General features: G+C 62.6%; 1 protein-coding gene and 1 non-coding gene across 2 annotated transcripts in view; one reads left to right on the forward strand and one right to left on the reverse strand.

Annotated features, from left to right (window-relative positions):
* MYOM2 (myomesin 2) overlaps nucleotides 1–13,779 on the forward strand; it is a 43,588-nt gene that overhangs the window by 7,754 nt on the left and 22,055 nt on the right. Inside the window, exons 6-16 of the mRNA XM_053655379.1 lie at nucleotides 491–583; nucleotides 3,228–3,316; nucleotides 3,396–3,446; nucleotides 4,342–4,506; nucleotides 5,991–6,152; nucleotides 6,412–6,553; nucleotides 8,284–8,483; nucleotides 9,039–9,092; nucleotides 10,440–10,567; nucleotides 12,260–12,443; nucleotides 13,191–13,365. Coding sequence (XP_053511354.1) covers nucleotides 491–583; nucleotides 3,228–3,316; nucleotides 3,396–3,446; nucleotides 4,342–4,506; nucleotides 5,991–6,152; nucleotides 6,412–6,553; nucleotides 8,284–8,483; nucleotides 9,039–9,092; nucleotides 10,440–10,567; nucleotides 12,260–12,443; nucleotides 13,191–13,365 — 1,443 coding nt within the window. The remainder of the gene's footprint in view (nucleotides 1–490; nucleotides 584–3,227; nucleotides 3,317–3,395; nucleotides 3,447–4,341; nucleotides 4,507–5,990; nucleotides 6,153–6,411; nucleotides 6,554–8,283; nucleotides 8,484–9,038; nucleotides 9,093–10,439; nucleotides 10,568–12,259; nucleotides 12,444–13,190; nucleotides 13,366–13,779) is intronic.
* Nucleotides 4,143–4,276, reverse strand: LOC119037370 (U11 spliceosomal RNA). Its single transcript, XR_005080183.2, has one exon. It is a non-coding gene; the product is annotated as a U11 spliceosomal RNA (small nuclear RNA).

Consider the following 13,779-nt stretch of genomic DNA (forward strand, 5'->3'; position numbering starts at 1 on the left):
GTGACCCACGCTCCGGTGGCTGTGCCCAACCCCACAGAGACCCCTGGGTGGGGCCTGCACTGCACTGGGATGACCGTGCGTTGTCACCAAGCCCCGGGGCAGTGCAGGGTCGTGTCTCGGAGCCCCTGGCGTGGTCCTGGGCAGGTGGGGCAGGGTGGCCGGCTGCCCCCAGCCAGGATCAGGGCACTGGACCCTCGAGCTTCCCCTGTGCGTCCTCACGGTGCTGGGCTCCAGGCGGCTGGGCAGGGAGCAGCCCACCTCGGTTCCTCCATCGAGTTTCCTGTGGGGGGTCCTGAGTTCACTGTCCCAGGTCCAGGTGTGACCGATGGTCAGGGCTCAGCGAGAGCAGCTGGGGTCCCCGCTGTCCCTCAACCACAGTCTGAGACACAGGAGGCACGTGCAGGGGCAGGCAGTGGCCCCCTGGGGGCGGAGGGGTGGCTGGGCCACATGCCTGCCTTTCCCACACGGACCCCGGTGCCACCTCCTTCAGGTACAAAGACGGCAACCTGATCTGCCAGGCGGCCGACCCCGGCAAGTACAGGGTCGAGAGCATGTACGGCGTGCACACTCTGGAGATCCACAGGTGAGGCCGTGCACGGGCTGCAGGGAGCTAGGGAGACGGGGCGGGGGCGCACACCGCGCCCGCACCCGGCTGCGTCTTGCACCAGGTTGAGCACCGTCTTCAGCTCAAACTCTTCAAAGAAACGCAACCTTGGTCTGATTCCCACGCCCAATAGAAAAGGGCAGACAGAACAGGCAAGTGAGAGAAGACGCGGCGGCCCGCCCGCGCGGCGCCCAGGGTCAGCCGTGGGTGAGCGGGCGGCTCTGCCTCCCGACCCAGCGCATGCGCAGACGGCCGCAGACTCCGCGCTTTTCCGACTGAAGTGAGGCGCTCCTGTTCCTGCGTATAACGCGGTTTTTGCTTTTCACTGGAAGATCACCAGTTGTGCAGGCCATAGTTTTAGGAGCACATCCCCGTCCCAAACCTGCTCCTTCCTGCACAGTCACTGAAACCCACAGACACAGTGGAGGAGGCAGTGGCCTGCGCTGGTCCCCCGTCCGCCTTTGACCTGTGAACTGCTGACCTTTGGTCTGACAGCATCGAATGCGTGTCAGTCACGCAGCAGGGATGCCAGGGGCTCCGTTTCAGGCGGTTACTGAGAGGGACGCGAATTTGCAGGTGTGTGTGTTCCCGCAGGGCAGTTGTGTGCGTGGTGAGTCGCAGCCAGCCCTCCGGGGAAACCGCGGGGACCGAGTGCCAGCGAGTCAGGAAGACACCCGGCCGTGTGCGGCTCGGGGCTTTGCCGTCTCTGGCGTGTGTGGCAGTGACGGTGTCACCGTGGGCTCTGTCTGCACTCCCGGGGGGAAGCCCAGACTCGGGTGCTCCCCGCCCCTCACCCGCAGCCCAGGCCGCGTCCCCTCAGGGTGGCATTGCTCCTGCTCCGTGGCCCTCGCCTCCTCTCAGCCCGAGATGCAGCCTCCTGGGGCCCCGCCGGGTTCCCGATAGAACCGGGACCCCCACCTGTGGGTGTCGTACGGGCGTGAAGGGTGCTGACGGGTGTGGCTCCCCAGGGCGACTCGAGTCTCCTCAGAGGAGTCGGGGCTCCTGCCTGGAGGCCAGGCCCGCACCGTCGGCAGAGGACCTACGCAGTGCCGGCCGTGGGCACCGGGGTCCCAGACCGAGACCCCAACTTGAGGCGGGTCCACGCCGGCGGCGGGCAAAGGAACCCCGGGAGGGACGTCCGTCCGCACAGCTCTCCGAGCCGGGCCGGTGTTTCGAACATAGGACATGGGACCGCCCTTCGGGCAGCGGCCGGGGAGCCCACGCCCGTGCCGCCAGCTGTCGGTCCCAATGTGCTGAGTCCCGGTCACCGGACCCCAGCGGCTCCTGCGGGGCGGAGTGAGCTGCTGGGGAACCAGCCTCTCCTCCGGTTACAGGGTGACATGTGTCCCTAGGAATGTGCCCTGGCCTGGCCGGGCGGATTCTTGGATTGCTGAGAGAGCAGCGTGGGGCCCGGCCGGCGGGGCCGCGTGAATGCCGGCTGGAGTGTGCGCCGTTCTGCGAGCTCATAGACGTCCCCGGGGGACTCGCGGTGGGCGTCCCCTTTCTCCGAGGAATGTTAATGCGGCGCGCAGTGCTCCCGGGAGAGCCGAGCACCGTGGCCCCGTGTGTTCTTGGTCACACCGGCCCCCACCCTCGCCGAAGGGCTGTGGGCCTAACCCTCTTCTCGGACTTTATTTTTAGATGGGGACACTCCAGTTCTAAGCAGAGTGACACTTCAAGTCCAGTGGCAGCATCCAGCCTAAGGGCACAGGGCCTGCCCGCCCGGGAGGAAGGACATGCGTGTCTGTCCGCCTCGGAAGGGGACAGAATGTCCGTGGTTCGCCGCCGGAGCTGGCCTGGGGCTCCCCACAGGGGGACTCCAGGACAGGAGGGTGCCCCGGGGGGGGGGTTCGTGGACAGCCGTCTCCTGTTCTGGGGACCCGTCAGGACAGGAAGGGAGGCCCCTTCCCCTCGTCCCTGAGTGACGGAGCAGAGGCTCGCTCGGCCCGGGGAGGGAGAGGGCACCGGCCGTGCAGGGACGCGGCGGGGCGTGTGGGCCCCCTCGTGCATGCGTGCAGCTGGGTCTGTCGCCATCTGTGTGCGTGCCCCGGGCCAGCACACTTCACACCGGGAGGCACACGTATGGGAGGGAAGTGCAGAGTGAGCTAAGAGGGACCGTGCCCGGGAGGCTGAGCTTCCCCTCACACCCGGCACAGCCGTGGGGACAGCAGTGGCTGCTGTCAGTCGGTCAGCAGGTCTGCAGACCTGGGGGCCGCGGCCTCGTTCCCAAGGCCGAGGGGCGAGGCGGCCGGCCCTCCTGGGCGCGCGCGCGCGCACGCACACACACACACACACACAGCCCAGGGGACCGCAGGCTCTTCTCCTCCAGCCTTCCTGCCTGCACAGCCCCAAGTGCTAATTGGTGAGCCGGCCAGTGCTGACGTGTGAGGCCACTCTGCCGGAGGTTAATGAGATCTAATTTGCAAGTCAAGTGAAAAGCGAGGTTAAAATCCCCTGGGAGGAGCTGTCCCGGGGCCTTGGCAGAGTGGACGACCCGGCGGTCTGCTCCTGCTGCTCGCCCCACTGTCCTCAGCCCGCCCACTCCTGCACCAAGTTCGGGCCACGGGCTCTCACAGAGCAGCCCACGGCAGGTTCAGGGCCTTCGTCTGCTTTCTCTCCCAAGGGCCAACTTCGACGACACCGCGACCTACTCTGCAGTGGCCACGAACGCGCACGGGCAGGTGTCCACCAACGCGGCAGTGGTGGTGAAGAGTGAGTCCGCGCCCCGGGGGGGCGGGTTCGCGCGTGGGCCCTGGGCCGCCCGGGCTGCGCTCACCCCGCTCTCTGGCAGGGTTCCGAGGGGAGGAGACGCCCCTGCGCTCCGTGGGACTCCCGATTGGACGTAAGTCGGCCGTTTCCTTTCTGGGCAGGAAAATGTGTTGTGGTGTAGCATGTAATCACAACTACTTAAAAGGTTTAAGGTCAAATCTTTTTTCTTAAGCCCAAAGGGCTCTCCTGGTTTTCCTGGCAGGGTCAGTCTGCCGACAGTTTGTCCTGATGTAATTCTGTGGCCAGGCGGCATTTACACCCTTTCCCTCTTTACCCGCGACCTTGGTGTGTTGGGACGAGGCTCTAACCGGCTGCGCTGCCGGGTGAGGACCACCCTGGTCCTGCCAGGTGTCTTAGAGCCGGCGACACTTCCCATTTTCAGTTGGGGAAATCCGTGAACCCCAACCCTTGACCGGAACGCAGGCCGTCGCTGCATCAGGTGCTCGAGGACAGGCTTCTGACTGTCCCCAGGTGGCCTGCTCAGTCCCGAGGAGCAGCCAGGCAGGACCAGGGTGGGCGCCAGGCCCGCCAGGCTGCCATGGGCTAGGGACATGTGCTGCCACGTGGGGACACCCGCGCCTCTGCCTCCCGCTGTCACTCCCCGCCACGTGGTTCCCCTTCCCCCCTCGTCCCTCCCCTCACCCCTCCCCTGGCTGAAGCACCTGTGTGGCTGTGCCCTCCCCAGTTTCCCCGGTGCCCGCAGTGGCCCGTAGGCAGTGAGTTCGGTGTCCCTCCCAGGTCCAGGGTAGGTTTATTTATTTATTTTTGGGTGGGCACCAGGACCAATGACCACCAGCTGCCCGGGTACCAGAAAAGTAGGCTCCCAAAGTCTCTTGGTGTCGACTCCGCATGTAGAACAACCAAGCTGCCCTGCCTGTGCCACTCCCGACAGAAGCCCTTTGTCCCCGGTGGTCTCTGACCAGATGGCCAGGAGGCCAGCCTGTGACCGCCCCACTCTCTCTGTGCAGTGCCCTTGTCCTCTGTCGTCCCGTACACGCACTTCGATGTCCAGTTTTTGGAGAAGTTCGGGGTCACCTTCAGGAGAGAGGGCGAGACGGTCACACTCAAGTGCACGCTGCTGGTGACACCGGACCTGAAAAGAGTGCAGCCGCGGGCTGAGTGGTACCGGGATGGTGAGTGCAGAGGCCGTCCCCCCCCACCCCCCAGGGAGACTGCCCCTTGCAGGCTGTGAACTTGGCCTTGGCCACTTTGGGCAAAATGAGTTGTAAAAGTGTTAACTTGGCTTTCCTCTTTCTGCTGAGGGGGCCACAGGGGACAAAGCCGGGAGAGAGAGAATGTGGGACCTGCCTGTGACCTTGAACTTTGCCCCAGGAGTGTGGGGAGGTTAACAACGGGGGAGAACTTAATGAGTCACCAGAGATTTCCATAAAGAGGCCCCTGTGTGGGGAAAAGAACACAGAACAGCGAGCTAACATCTGTTAGAGCCCGTGCTGGGCCGGGCTGGTTCTGAGTGCGGTAACTCAGTTTGCACGGGGAGCAGCGGTGTCAGCTCCCGGCACAGGTGGGGGCCGCGGGGACCCGGGCTCAGGCTCCTGCCAGGAGGTGTGTCGCTGGGCCCTGCGGGTGGGGCGGCCTCTCTGCCACCGGTCAGCACAGGCCGTTCTGTGCACAGCCTGGGCGAGGGGACGTGCCCCTCACCTCTGGGCTCAGCCTGCAAAGGGCTGGCGTTCTGGGGGTCAGGACCCCACACAGTGTGAGCGAGACCACGCAGCACACACTCTTCCCGCTGCCGAGACGTTCACGGTCGGTCTCGGTCGGGGGAAGGTGCAGCGGGGCAGCCTGGCATCGCTCAGTGTGAGAGGCGACCTGGGACCGGCCGCGGTGCTTGGCCAAACACAGGTGCTGCCAGGTGCGCTGTCCGGGGTCACCCTGGGGCACAGGTCAGGGTGAGGGAGAGCCCATGGGAGGGCTGTCAGCTGCGGGCAGGAGTGTCCCGTGTGCTCAGCAGAGTCAGGGCACAGTGACACAGGGACGCAGGCAGCCCGGAGGCTGCGGTGCAGGGAGACTTTGGAGGGAGAGACGCCTGCTCAGCAGGGGGCGGTGGGGGGGGCCTGAGACCACGGCCTCCTGCCGGGGGAGAACGTGGCAGTCCTCCCTCCCCTGCCTTTCCCCACCAGAGTTTCACTGAACCCGGGTCTGAAAACAGTAAGTGGAAAATTCCAGAAATAAACAAGTCCTCAGTTTTAAATTGCTGCTGCACCCGGCTCGGATGCGACTGACCCCTTTGCTGGAAGTACACGCTCCCGGAGTGCCCTCCCTCTGAGTCACCGCGTAGCCGCCTGGGGGCTCAGGGCAACTGTCACGGTGTCACAGGGCTGGCCCTGGGTCACCGGTAGTTTCCTGAGTGACGGCCCCAGAGCCCAACAGCAGGGGCCTGTCCTGCACCCAGCTTCCCCTTAGAGAAAACTCCCAGCCGGCTGCGAGCCCCCGGCTGATGCCGGCAGACACGGTGGGGTGGGGGCGGGTGGGCGGGGTGCGCTGGGAAGCCCGGGTCACCAGGAAGCAAAGCCTTCCTTGGCTGTGGAGTGTTTTCGTGAAGGGACCCAGGGCCCGTGCGCTCTCGCCGCCGCCTGAGCCGCCCGCCGCTCTGTCTCAGACGTGCTGCTGAAGGAGTCCAAGTGGACGAGGGTGTTCTTCGGGGAGGGCCAGGCCTCCCTGTCCTTCAGCCGCCTGAGCAAGGACGACGAGGGGCTCTACACCTTGAGGATCGTGTCCAGAGGGGGCGTCAGCGAGCACAGCGCCTTCCTCTTCGTCAGAGGTTCGCGGGGCGCTGGGTGCCGGGCCGCGCGGTTCCGGGGTGTCAAGGGAGCATGTCACACAGGGCAGGAGGTTTCGAGTTAAAGAAAATTCATGCAGGTGTTCACATGTCTTGTCACCGATGACGCATCACAGTCGTAGGACAGGTGCGTCCTTGGATGTGAGGAGTGGACAGGCTTCCTGTGGGCAGCGGGGAGGCTGAGGGGGGCCGAGGTGTCCCCACTCCAGGGACTCTCACCGGGGTCGTGTCCCCCCCGCAGATGCTGACCCGCTGGTCACAGGGGCCCCCGGCGCGCCCATGGACGTGCTGTGCCAAGACGCAAACCGGGACTACGTCATCGTCACCTGGAAGCCGCCCAACACGACCACCGAGAGCCCCGTCCTCGGCTACTTCGTCGATCGGTGAGCGCCCGCTGAGTCCTCAGGGGGTTGGGGACATTCCTGGAACCCACGCCATCGTGGAGGACCTGCCGGGTGCTTCTCCAGGCTCAGGGTCTCGACTCCATTCTTGACGGGCCCCAGGTCCTCGCTGTGGGTTGGGGACACTCCTGTTGGTCGGCGAGTGTCCCCGACCAGGCGGGGCCCGGCCGTCCCCAGGCGCCTGCGTTGTCACCTGTTCAGCACCTGGTGTCACGTCCAGTCCAGTGGAGGGTGCAGCCTGGGCCGGGGACGGGCTGGCCCGGTAGCGTGCGGGTCAGCCGGTCCCTCCCTGCGGAGGACGGGACGCTGGGCAGAACGAGACGCGGGCTCGCAGTTCCCGGCCCTGCTGGCTCCGTGGGGAGGGCTTCTTCTGGTCCCCAAGTGAAGACATGACCCCGTGTGGGAACTTCCTTTGAGGCGGAAACTGAAATGTGGGTCATTAAACCCGGGATGTGTGTGTCGTCCTGTCCCTCCCTCGGTGTGGGACTCACCGCCCGGGCAGGGCACAGGGAGAGGCCAGGCGTCCCCGGGCCTGTGGTTTGTGCCTGAAACAGACCTGCCGGTCACAGCAGAAATGACAGTCACAGGGGACAAATTCACAAGTGAGACCAGAGGGTCCGGCCTTTGGGCTCTGAGTGGGTGGAGGGATGAAGAGTTTATGTGTGTAAAGCCCAGTGACATAAGATGGTTATTTGAGAAAAAATATCAGTCAGCTCTGGTTTTTTTTTTGGCATTCTGGCCATTAAGTTCTTTTTGCCCAACAAAGCTACTTGTTCAGCTAAAATATTCACGTCCGGGCAATACTTCAATAGGCTTGGGTCAGACCGCAGAGCGCTCGGGGTCCTTCAGGGTTTAGTTGGAATTAAAAACCAGAAAACGGAAGCTGATTTGTATCCCCTGCGGCAGTTGGAGGTTTTTCAGCCGTCTGGCCGACCGGTTTCAGGCACCTTCTCGGTTAACGGTCCCTTCTCCCCTCCCAGGAAAGACAAAAACACAGAACTCCGGCTGGGGCGGGTTAGCAGGTGTGGGGCAGAAACTTTCGTGAACAATTCTGAGCAGTTAGGAGAAAAGGGAGTTGATTCTTTTTGAAACGGCTGCAGATTTCTCTGAAAGGCTCTTGGCTCCCTCTGCTCTTTTCTCCTGGGAAATCGACAGGAAGTGTGGTCTTCAAATATCTCGGCCTCCGGAAAGTGGAGGTTAAACATGGTCAGGACTCAATATTTTCCAAGACTTCAGCTGCACGGGGGAACCGTGCTGAAAGAAACACTGTGCCGTGATCCGCGTGGGTGGCGGGCCAGCACCCGGGCTGCACTCCTGGGCTCAGAGTGGAGGGCGGCCCCCCTTCCCAGCCGGGGAGGCCGATGGCCCGGCGGCTGCGGGACCCCCAGGTTTTGTGATGGAACTTGTTAAAGAAGGACCACGGATGGCCCTGAAATGGCTTGTGCCGTAGATTTTTCCCTAAACGTGTCTGAAATGAGGAATTAATCTTAGCCTGTAAATTGCCAAGAGTCGGGAACGCACGTTTCTTCAATAGCTGCCTGCTACCATTTATTCTTATGGTTTGGGCCCCTCGGTGCTCTGAAGGCACCCGTCTCGGCAGCGTGTGGCCTCCTCCTGTTGTAACTGTTACACACCACGTGTGCACAAACCCGAGTGTGCCCGCTGCACGCTGTGGGCTGAGCCCTGCCTCCCTCGCCCGCTGTCCCCCAAAGGTGCGAGGTGGGGACGGACAACTGGCTGCAGTGCAATGACTCGCCCGTGAAGATCTGCACCTACCCCGTGACCGGGCTGTTCGAGGGCCGCTCCTACCAGTTCCGCGTGCGGGCGGTCAACAGTGCGGGCGTCAGCCGGCCGTCCCGCGCCTCGGAGGCCGTGGCCGCCCTCGACCCCGTTGACCTCAGGAGGTTACAAGGTGGGTCGCTGACGCGTCCCGTTCCACCTGCGGCCGGGACCTGGGGGTGTGGGGTGCGCTCCTCCCGCTTTGCCCCCGACGGTGCCCGGACATCCTGGGGCGCGGGCCACACCATCAGCCTCCCCAGGGGAGGGCGGGCCAGGCTGAGACCCACACCTTCCTGCTGCTCTTCGCTGAGACCCAGTTAAACTGGTGCAGAATTAGACTTTTCTTGGCCCGTCGACAATGCAGTCTCAGCACCTGAAGGGAACTGGAAGGCGCAGAGAGCAGGCCACTCTGGGTCAGTGTTGACTTCACGTCCGCAGATTCCTGAGTGGGACGGGGCCGTGGCCATGGTCTCAGCAGGGCTCCGTCCTCCTTCCCCGCGGGCTCGCTTGCTGAGTGCCGTTCGACCCTTTCCGAAGCGTCGGCACCGATGCCTTCAGGGCAAGGGATGTGCTGGAGCCGCGGCCGAGAAGGCCGGGCGGATGCTGTTCATGGGGGCGGGCGCTGTTCTCAGGAAACGGGGGGGGGGGGGACAGGGGGTGCATTCGGCACGGACCTTTCTCTCCACAGCCGTGCACTTGGAGGGAGATAAAGAAATCGTGATCTATGAGGAGGACCTGGAGGGTGAGTCGCTCTTCCTCCCCAGGTGTTTGGGTTGTGGGGGGCGGGGGTAGGCCGAGAAAGAACAGGGCCCACGGGACAGGGGCGCTCTCTACACGTGAAAACAGGGGCTTGGGTCAGGGGGCAAGTTCAGGGTCTCCCGCAGTTAAAGGGAAGAAAAGCAGGACCGAGGGAGGGAGTGGGAGCCAGAATCCCGGTGTGGCCACGCCGTGGGCGTCACTGTTTTCTCGTGGGGTCCATTCTGGCGTCCTTTTGGGGACCGTAGAGAAGAAACCAAACCCTGGCGAGTCCAACACCTGGTGACCAGCTGGTGTCAGGCGTCTTTCTCACACATTTGTCACTAGGGCAGGATTTGGGATTCATTTATGCAAACTTTTTATTTCTAACAGCTTAACTAAATGGATCGAATCTTACCTGTTACATAATGTTCCTACCGGATTTCATGACTACTTCTTAATATTCCTGCCAGAGATACTTAGAAAGAGTGACTTATTCAAAAGGAGAACCTAGCGTTATTAGTCAGAAATCTGAAGCTTTTTATTGGACTTGTAATCAGAGTTCACTGAGGGGAGTGAGTGAAAATTTTAAAATGAAAAGAATTAATTAGCTTGGCGCCGTCACCTAAGGGAAACCCCATGGCAGCGGGGTCTCAGAGGGGCCCAGGGGCGTCCTGGGACGTCCCCAGCCTTTAACTCGTGTGCTAAGCTCAGGGCACACGTCATCTTTTCCGCCACGCTGGCGGGGCCGTGGGTCTGGGGGACTTTGTCTTGTGTGGAAAGCACTCTTATCAGCACCTACGCCCCCAACATCTGACCGGAGGCGAGGACAGCCCTGGGTCAGAAGAGGGGCACAGCTGACACGTGACTGGGAGCGTCCAGTCGTGGTCGTCAGCGTGGGCTTGGCGCCGGCGCCATGGGCTGTCACACGCGCGGCAGAGCCACAGTGCTGGCAGTGGTGTGGGAGTGGGCCGGGCCGGGACAGCGTGCTCGGGGCAGACGTGTGGTGTCAGCCGTGAGGACGCACAGGACAGAGAGCGCAGGGGACGGCCCTCAGAGAGGGTCAGGTTCCGCAGGGCGTAGAAACAAATGCCCGGGGCAGCCGACCTGGCGAACCCCACCCGCCCACTTCCGGCAGAAGCTGGCAGATGTCGGGTGTGGCCCTTCCCTGGGAATCGGCTCATGTCACACTCAGGACCTCCGGGTGATCTTTGGCCGGGCCGCGTGCTGCCTCTTCCCAAGTGGCCGTGGCGGAGCCTCCAAGTGGCCTTGTGCCCAGTGCCGGGCCCCAGGGTGGGTGGAGCCGAGGGCCGGCCTGGCCCCGCCCAGCCTCACACGGCCGGTTCCCCTGCAGGCGACGTGCAGGTCCCGGGACCTCCCACCAACGTGCACGTCTCCGAGCTCAGCAGGACCTACGTGGTCCTCAGCTGGGACCCCCCGTCCCCGCGTGGCAAGGAGCCCCTGTCCTACTTCATCGAGAAGGTACAGTGCTCCCGGCCCCGAGACCACAGCTCTGTCCGCGTCCCCTCTGCGTGTCCCCCGGGTGTCCCTTGCAGAGGAGTGGCTCCTGCACTCCCACCCCATACGCCCCGTCACCGAGGTTCCAGGAAGGAAGCTGCAGGCACCGGCTGCCCGGTGGACGACCAGATGAGCTCACGCCAGTGTCCGGGCGCTGTCCTGGCTCTGGCTCTGCGCCCCCTTTCCCGAGTAAGCGAGCCCACACCCTGCCTCCTGGCTCTGAGGCCCCACTGCACGGAGGGCGTCACACTAACCCTTCCGCTGAGGACTCTGGGCTCCGGAGCCTGAGGGCTGTGGGACGCGGCGGGTGGGGTGACCCTGACCTTCGGTTCCCAAGCTGCACGGCCGCTGGGCGGCGGCCCTGTGTAGGGGCTCCCACTGCAGGCAGCTGAGGGTGGGACTGTCTTTGTTCTGGACACTGAAGAAACACCTGGTGTTGTGGCCCTGGACACACAGCCCTGGTTCGCCCACCCAGATGTCCCGATGTCCTGTGCTCCGGGCAGGTCCCCCCTCACTCTCCTGCAGCCCCTGCGTGGGTGACAAGTGCTAGGGACGTGCTTGGGCTCCAGCCTTCCTTGGGCTCCTGGGACCTTGGCACTAAGACCCTTGAAGTTTTCTCCTCCTCCCTCCCTGCCCTCCCTTCTCCAACTGAGGGTCCGGTCCCCCAGCCCCCCGCCAGCTGTCACCTCCCTCCCCAGAGAACACACTGGGGCCCACGGGGCCCCCTGCCAGCTCTGAGAGAGTGGCCTCTGCTGAATGGGAGGAAACCCTCCTTCGAACACGAGTGGGACCCCAGAAGCCCGGGTGGGTGTTGGAAATGCGTCCACAGGGCTTCCCAGCAGGGTGGCAGGCACCCAAGTTCGACTGCCTCCGGATTCCTTTCAAAAGCGTTTCTTCCCTCCCTATAGGGAAAAAAGAAACGTGTAATTGAAACTTTAAAAGTAATCAAGGACAGAAATTAATCACGCAGTATAGAACGTTTGAAAAATGTAGACACATAGAATAAAATTAAAACCACCAACGGCCCATGATATAAAATCGTCACTATTAAGAGGAGACGGAGTGTGTTCACAGACTTGGTCTCTGTCCCAGGCACAGTCTGCATCCTCTGTCTCACTGAACAAAGTGGTGCGATTGTCAGTCTGTTGAAGGTCGTCACGCAGAGACTCAAAGGCTCCATTTTTAAATGCATGACTGTCGCGATGCACCTCACCCTGTTGCTGTGATAGTGGGAACATCGCTGTCACCTGTTCCCACTGTCACAGCTGCAAAATAGCGACTACTGTGAACCCACATGTGAGCGGCTGGGTTGTGGTGGCATTTTGTGGATATTCTCCTAAACTGTCTTTCACCGCTTTGCCGTTCAGCACTCTGCACCAAAACTACAACCTGTGTATCGATTCCCTTAAATTTTCTACAGTTTAATTATTCCCTTTCAAAAGAAAATTTTATTGGCAAGCGTTTTCAACTTTAAATAATTTCTTATCTTTTTCTCCCGATTGGCTTCCCCTTTCATGAACTTGGGGACGGACTCACGGCCGGCACAGAGTGGGGGGCGCCGGACGGACCCCCGCAGCGCCATTTGATTGGCGGGAGCGGGCTCTTCCCGGCCGCTCGCGGTGGGAACAGGCCCTCAGGCCCCGGTTCTCTCCACAGTCCGTGGTCGGGAGCGGCAGCTGGCAGCGGGTGAACGCCCAGACGGCCGTGAGGTCCCCGCGCTACGCCGTCTTTGACCTGGCCGAGGGGAAATCGTACGTGTTCCGGGTTCTGTCCGCAAACAAACACGGGCTGAGCGACCCGTCGGAAATCACCTCCCCTGTTCAGGCCCAGGACACCTTGGGTGAGTCGTCACTGCAAGTGGCTGGAATTCGGGACGGGCCCCAGGACCAGGTGGCGCTGGACAGCCATGCCTGGGTCGATCGGGACACAAATGCTGCACAGGCGCTAAAACGCAGGCGCCTGAGGTTCCACTGCGCAGGGGCCGCGACGCCTCTGCCCCGCAGGTCAGGCCTCAGCGTTCCGCCCGGGCTTCAGCTCCTTCTCAGGAGACTGAGCCACGTGTTAGAGACATTTCCGGGCAGCAGTCACTTTAAAAAAACGCCCCCACCCCCTCAGTGCGCCAGAGTTTCTCACCTGGCTGGCTGAGGTTCCCGCTCTGAAGCTGTCAAGGCTGGGTGAGGAAGTCCATGGTCAAACCAGGATTTGAACTTGAATCCCTCGTGGAGTCTGACAAGTATGAGGGAAATGTGGTTTTCTTACAATTGGTGATTTTCTGCTCCAAAACCTTAGCCGTGCAGGCGTGTCCCTGGGGGATCTTTTTCAGGGGTCCTGGTGGGGGTGCGGGAAGCTCTGGATTGTTCTCCCTCCCGTCTGCAGTCCGGCGGGGCCTTGGGAGGCAGGGAGGACTGGCCAGCACCCCTGGGCCAGTGGTGGTTCATCCACCCTCGTCCTGCGCCTCCTCGTCCAAACCCTGTCTCCAGGCCCAAAGCTGGGTGGCCCTCCCCTGCGGAAAAAGGGGCTTGAAGAGCTGCAGGCATCTTTACAACTCGGACATCTGACCACGTATGATTGTGTCTCCCCCGCAAAGTCGCTCCGTCTGCGCCGGGCCAGGTCCTGGTGTCTCGGGACACGAAGACCTCCGTGGTAGTGGAGTGGGACAGGCCGAAGCAGGGGGAGGACCTGCTGGGCTACTACGTGGACTGCTGCGTGGCCGGGACCAGCCTCTGGGAGCCCTGCAACCACAAGCCCATTGGCTACAACAGGTGCGGCCTGCCTCCCCCCCCACCCACCGCCCAGCCCCAGGTCGCGAGTGAGCCAGGATTTCCTGGGATGCGCTTCTTGGGGACAGGGAGGTGGCTGCCGGACCGCCCACTGGGGACCGGTCCTCCATCGTGCCTCCGGCGTTGCTCCTGGTCCCACTGTTTCACTGGGGAAAGATGAGAAGTGACTCAGGACAGTGAGGGTCGGGCGTCAGCCAGGTCCCCCTCCAGCCAGCACGCAGGAGGGCCGCTCGGGACTGGACACTGTAAAGGCTGCGGTGCGAGGGCATTATCCACGGTCAAGGTGTCCGCAGGCTGTGGGAAGAGTGAGACTGATGGACATGATACATTTTAAATCCTCACTCAAGTGATGAATCACACCAGCACCCGGCACCCCCATGAGCAATGGCGCTGGGT

The sequence above is a fragment of the Artibeus jamaicensis genome, unplaced genomic scaffold (assembly GCF_021234435.1).
Source record: "Artibeus jamaicensis isolate MK-2021 breed Jamaican fruit bat unplaced genomic scaffold, CSHL_Jam_final contig_958, whole genome shotgun sequence".
Lineage (NCBI taxonomy): Eukaryota > Metazoa > Chordata > Mammalia > Chiroptera > Phyllostomidae > Artibeus > Artibeus jamaicensis.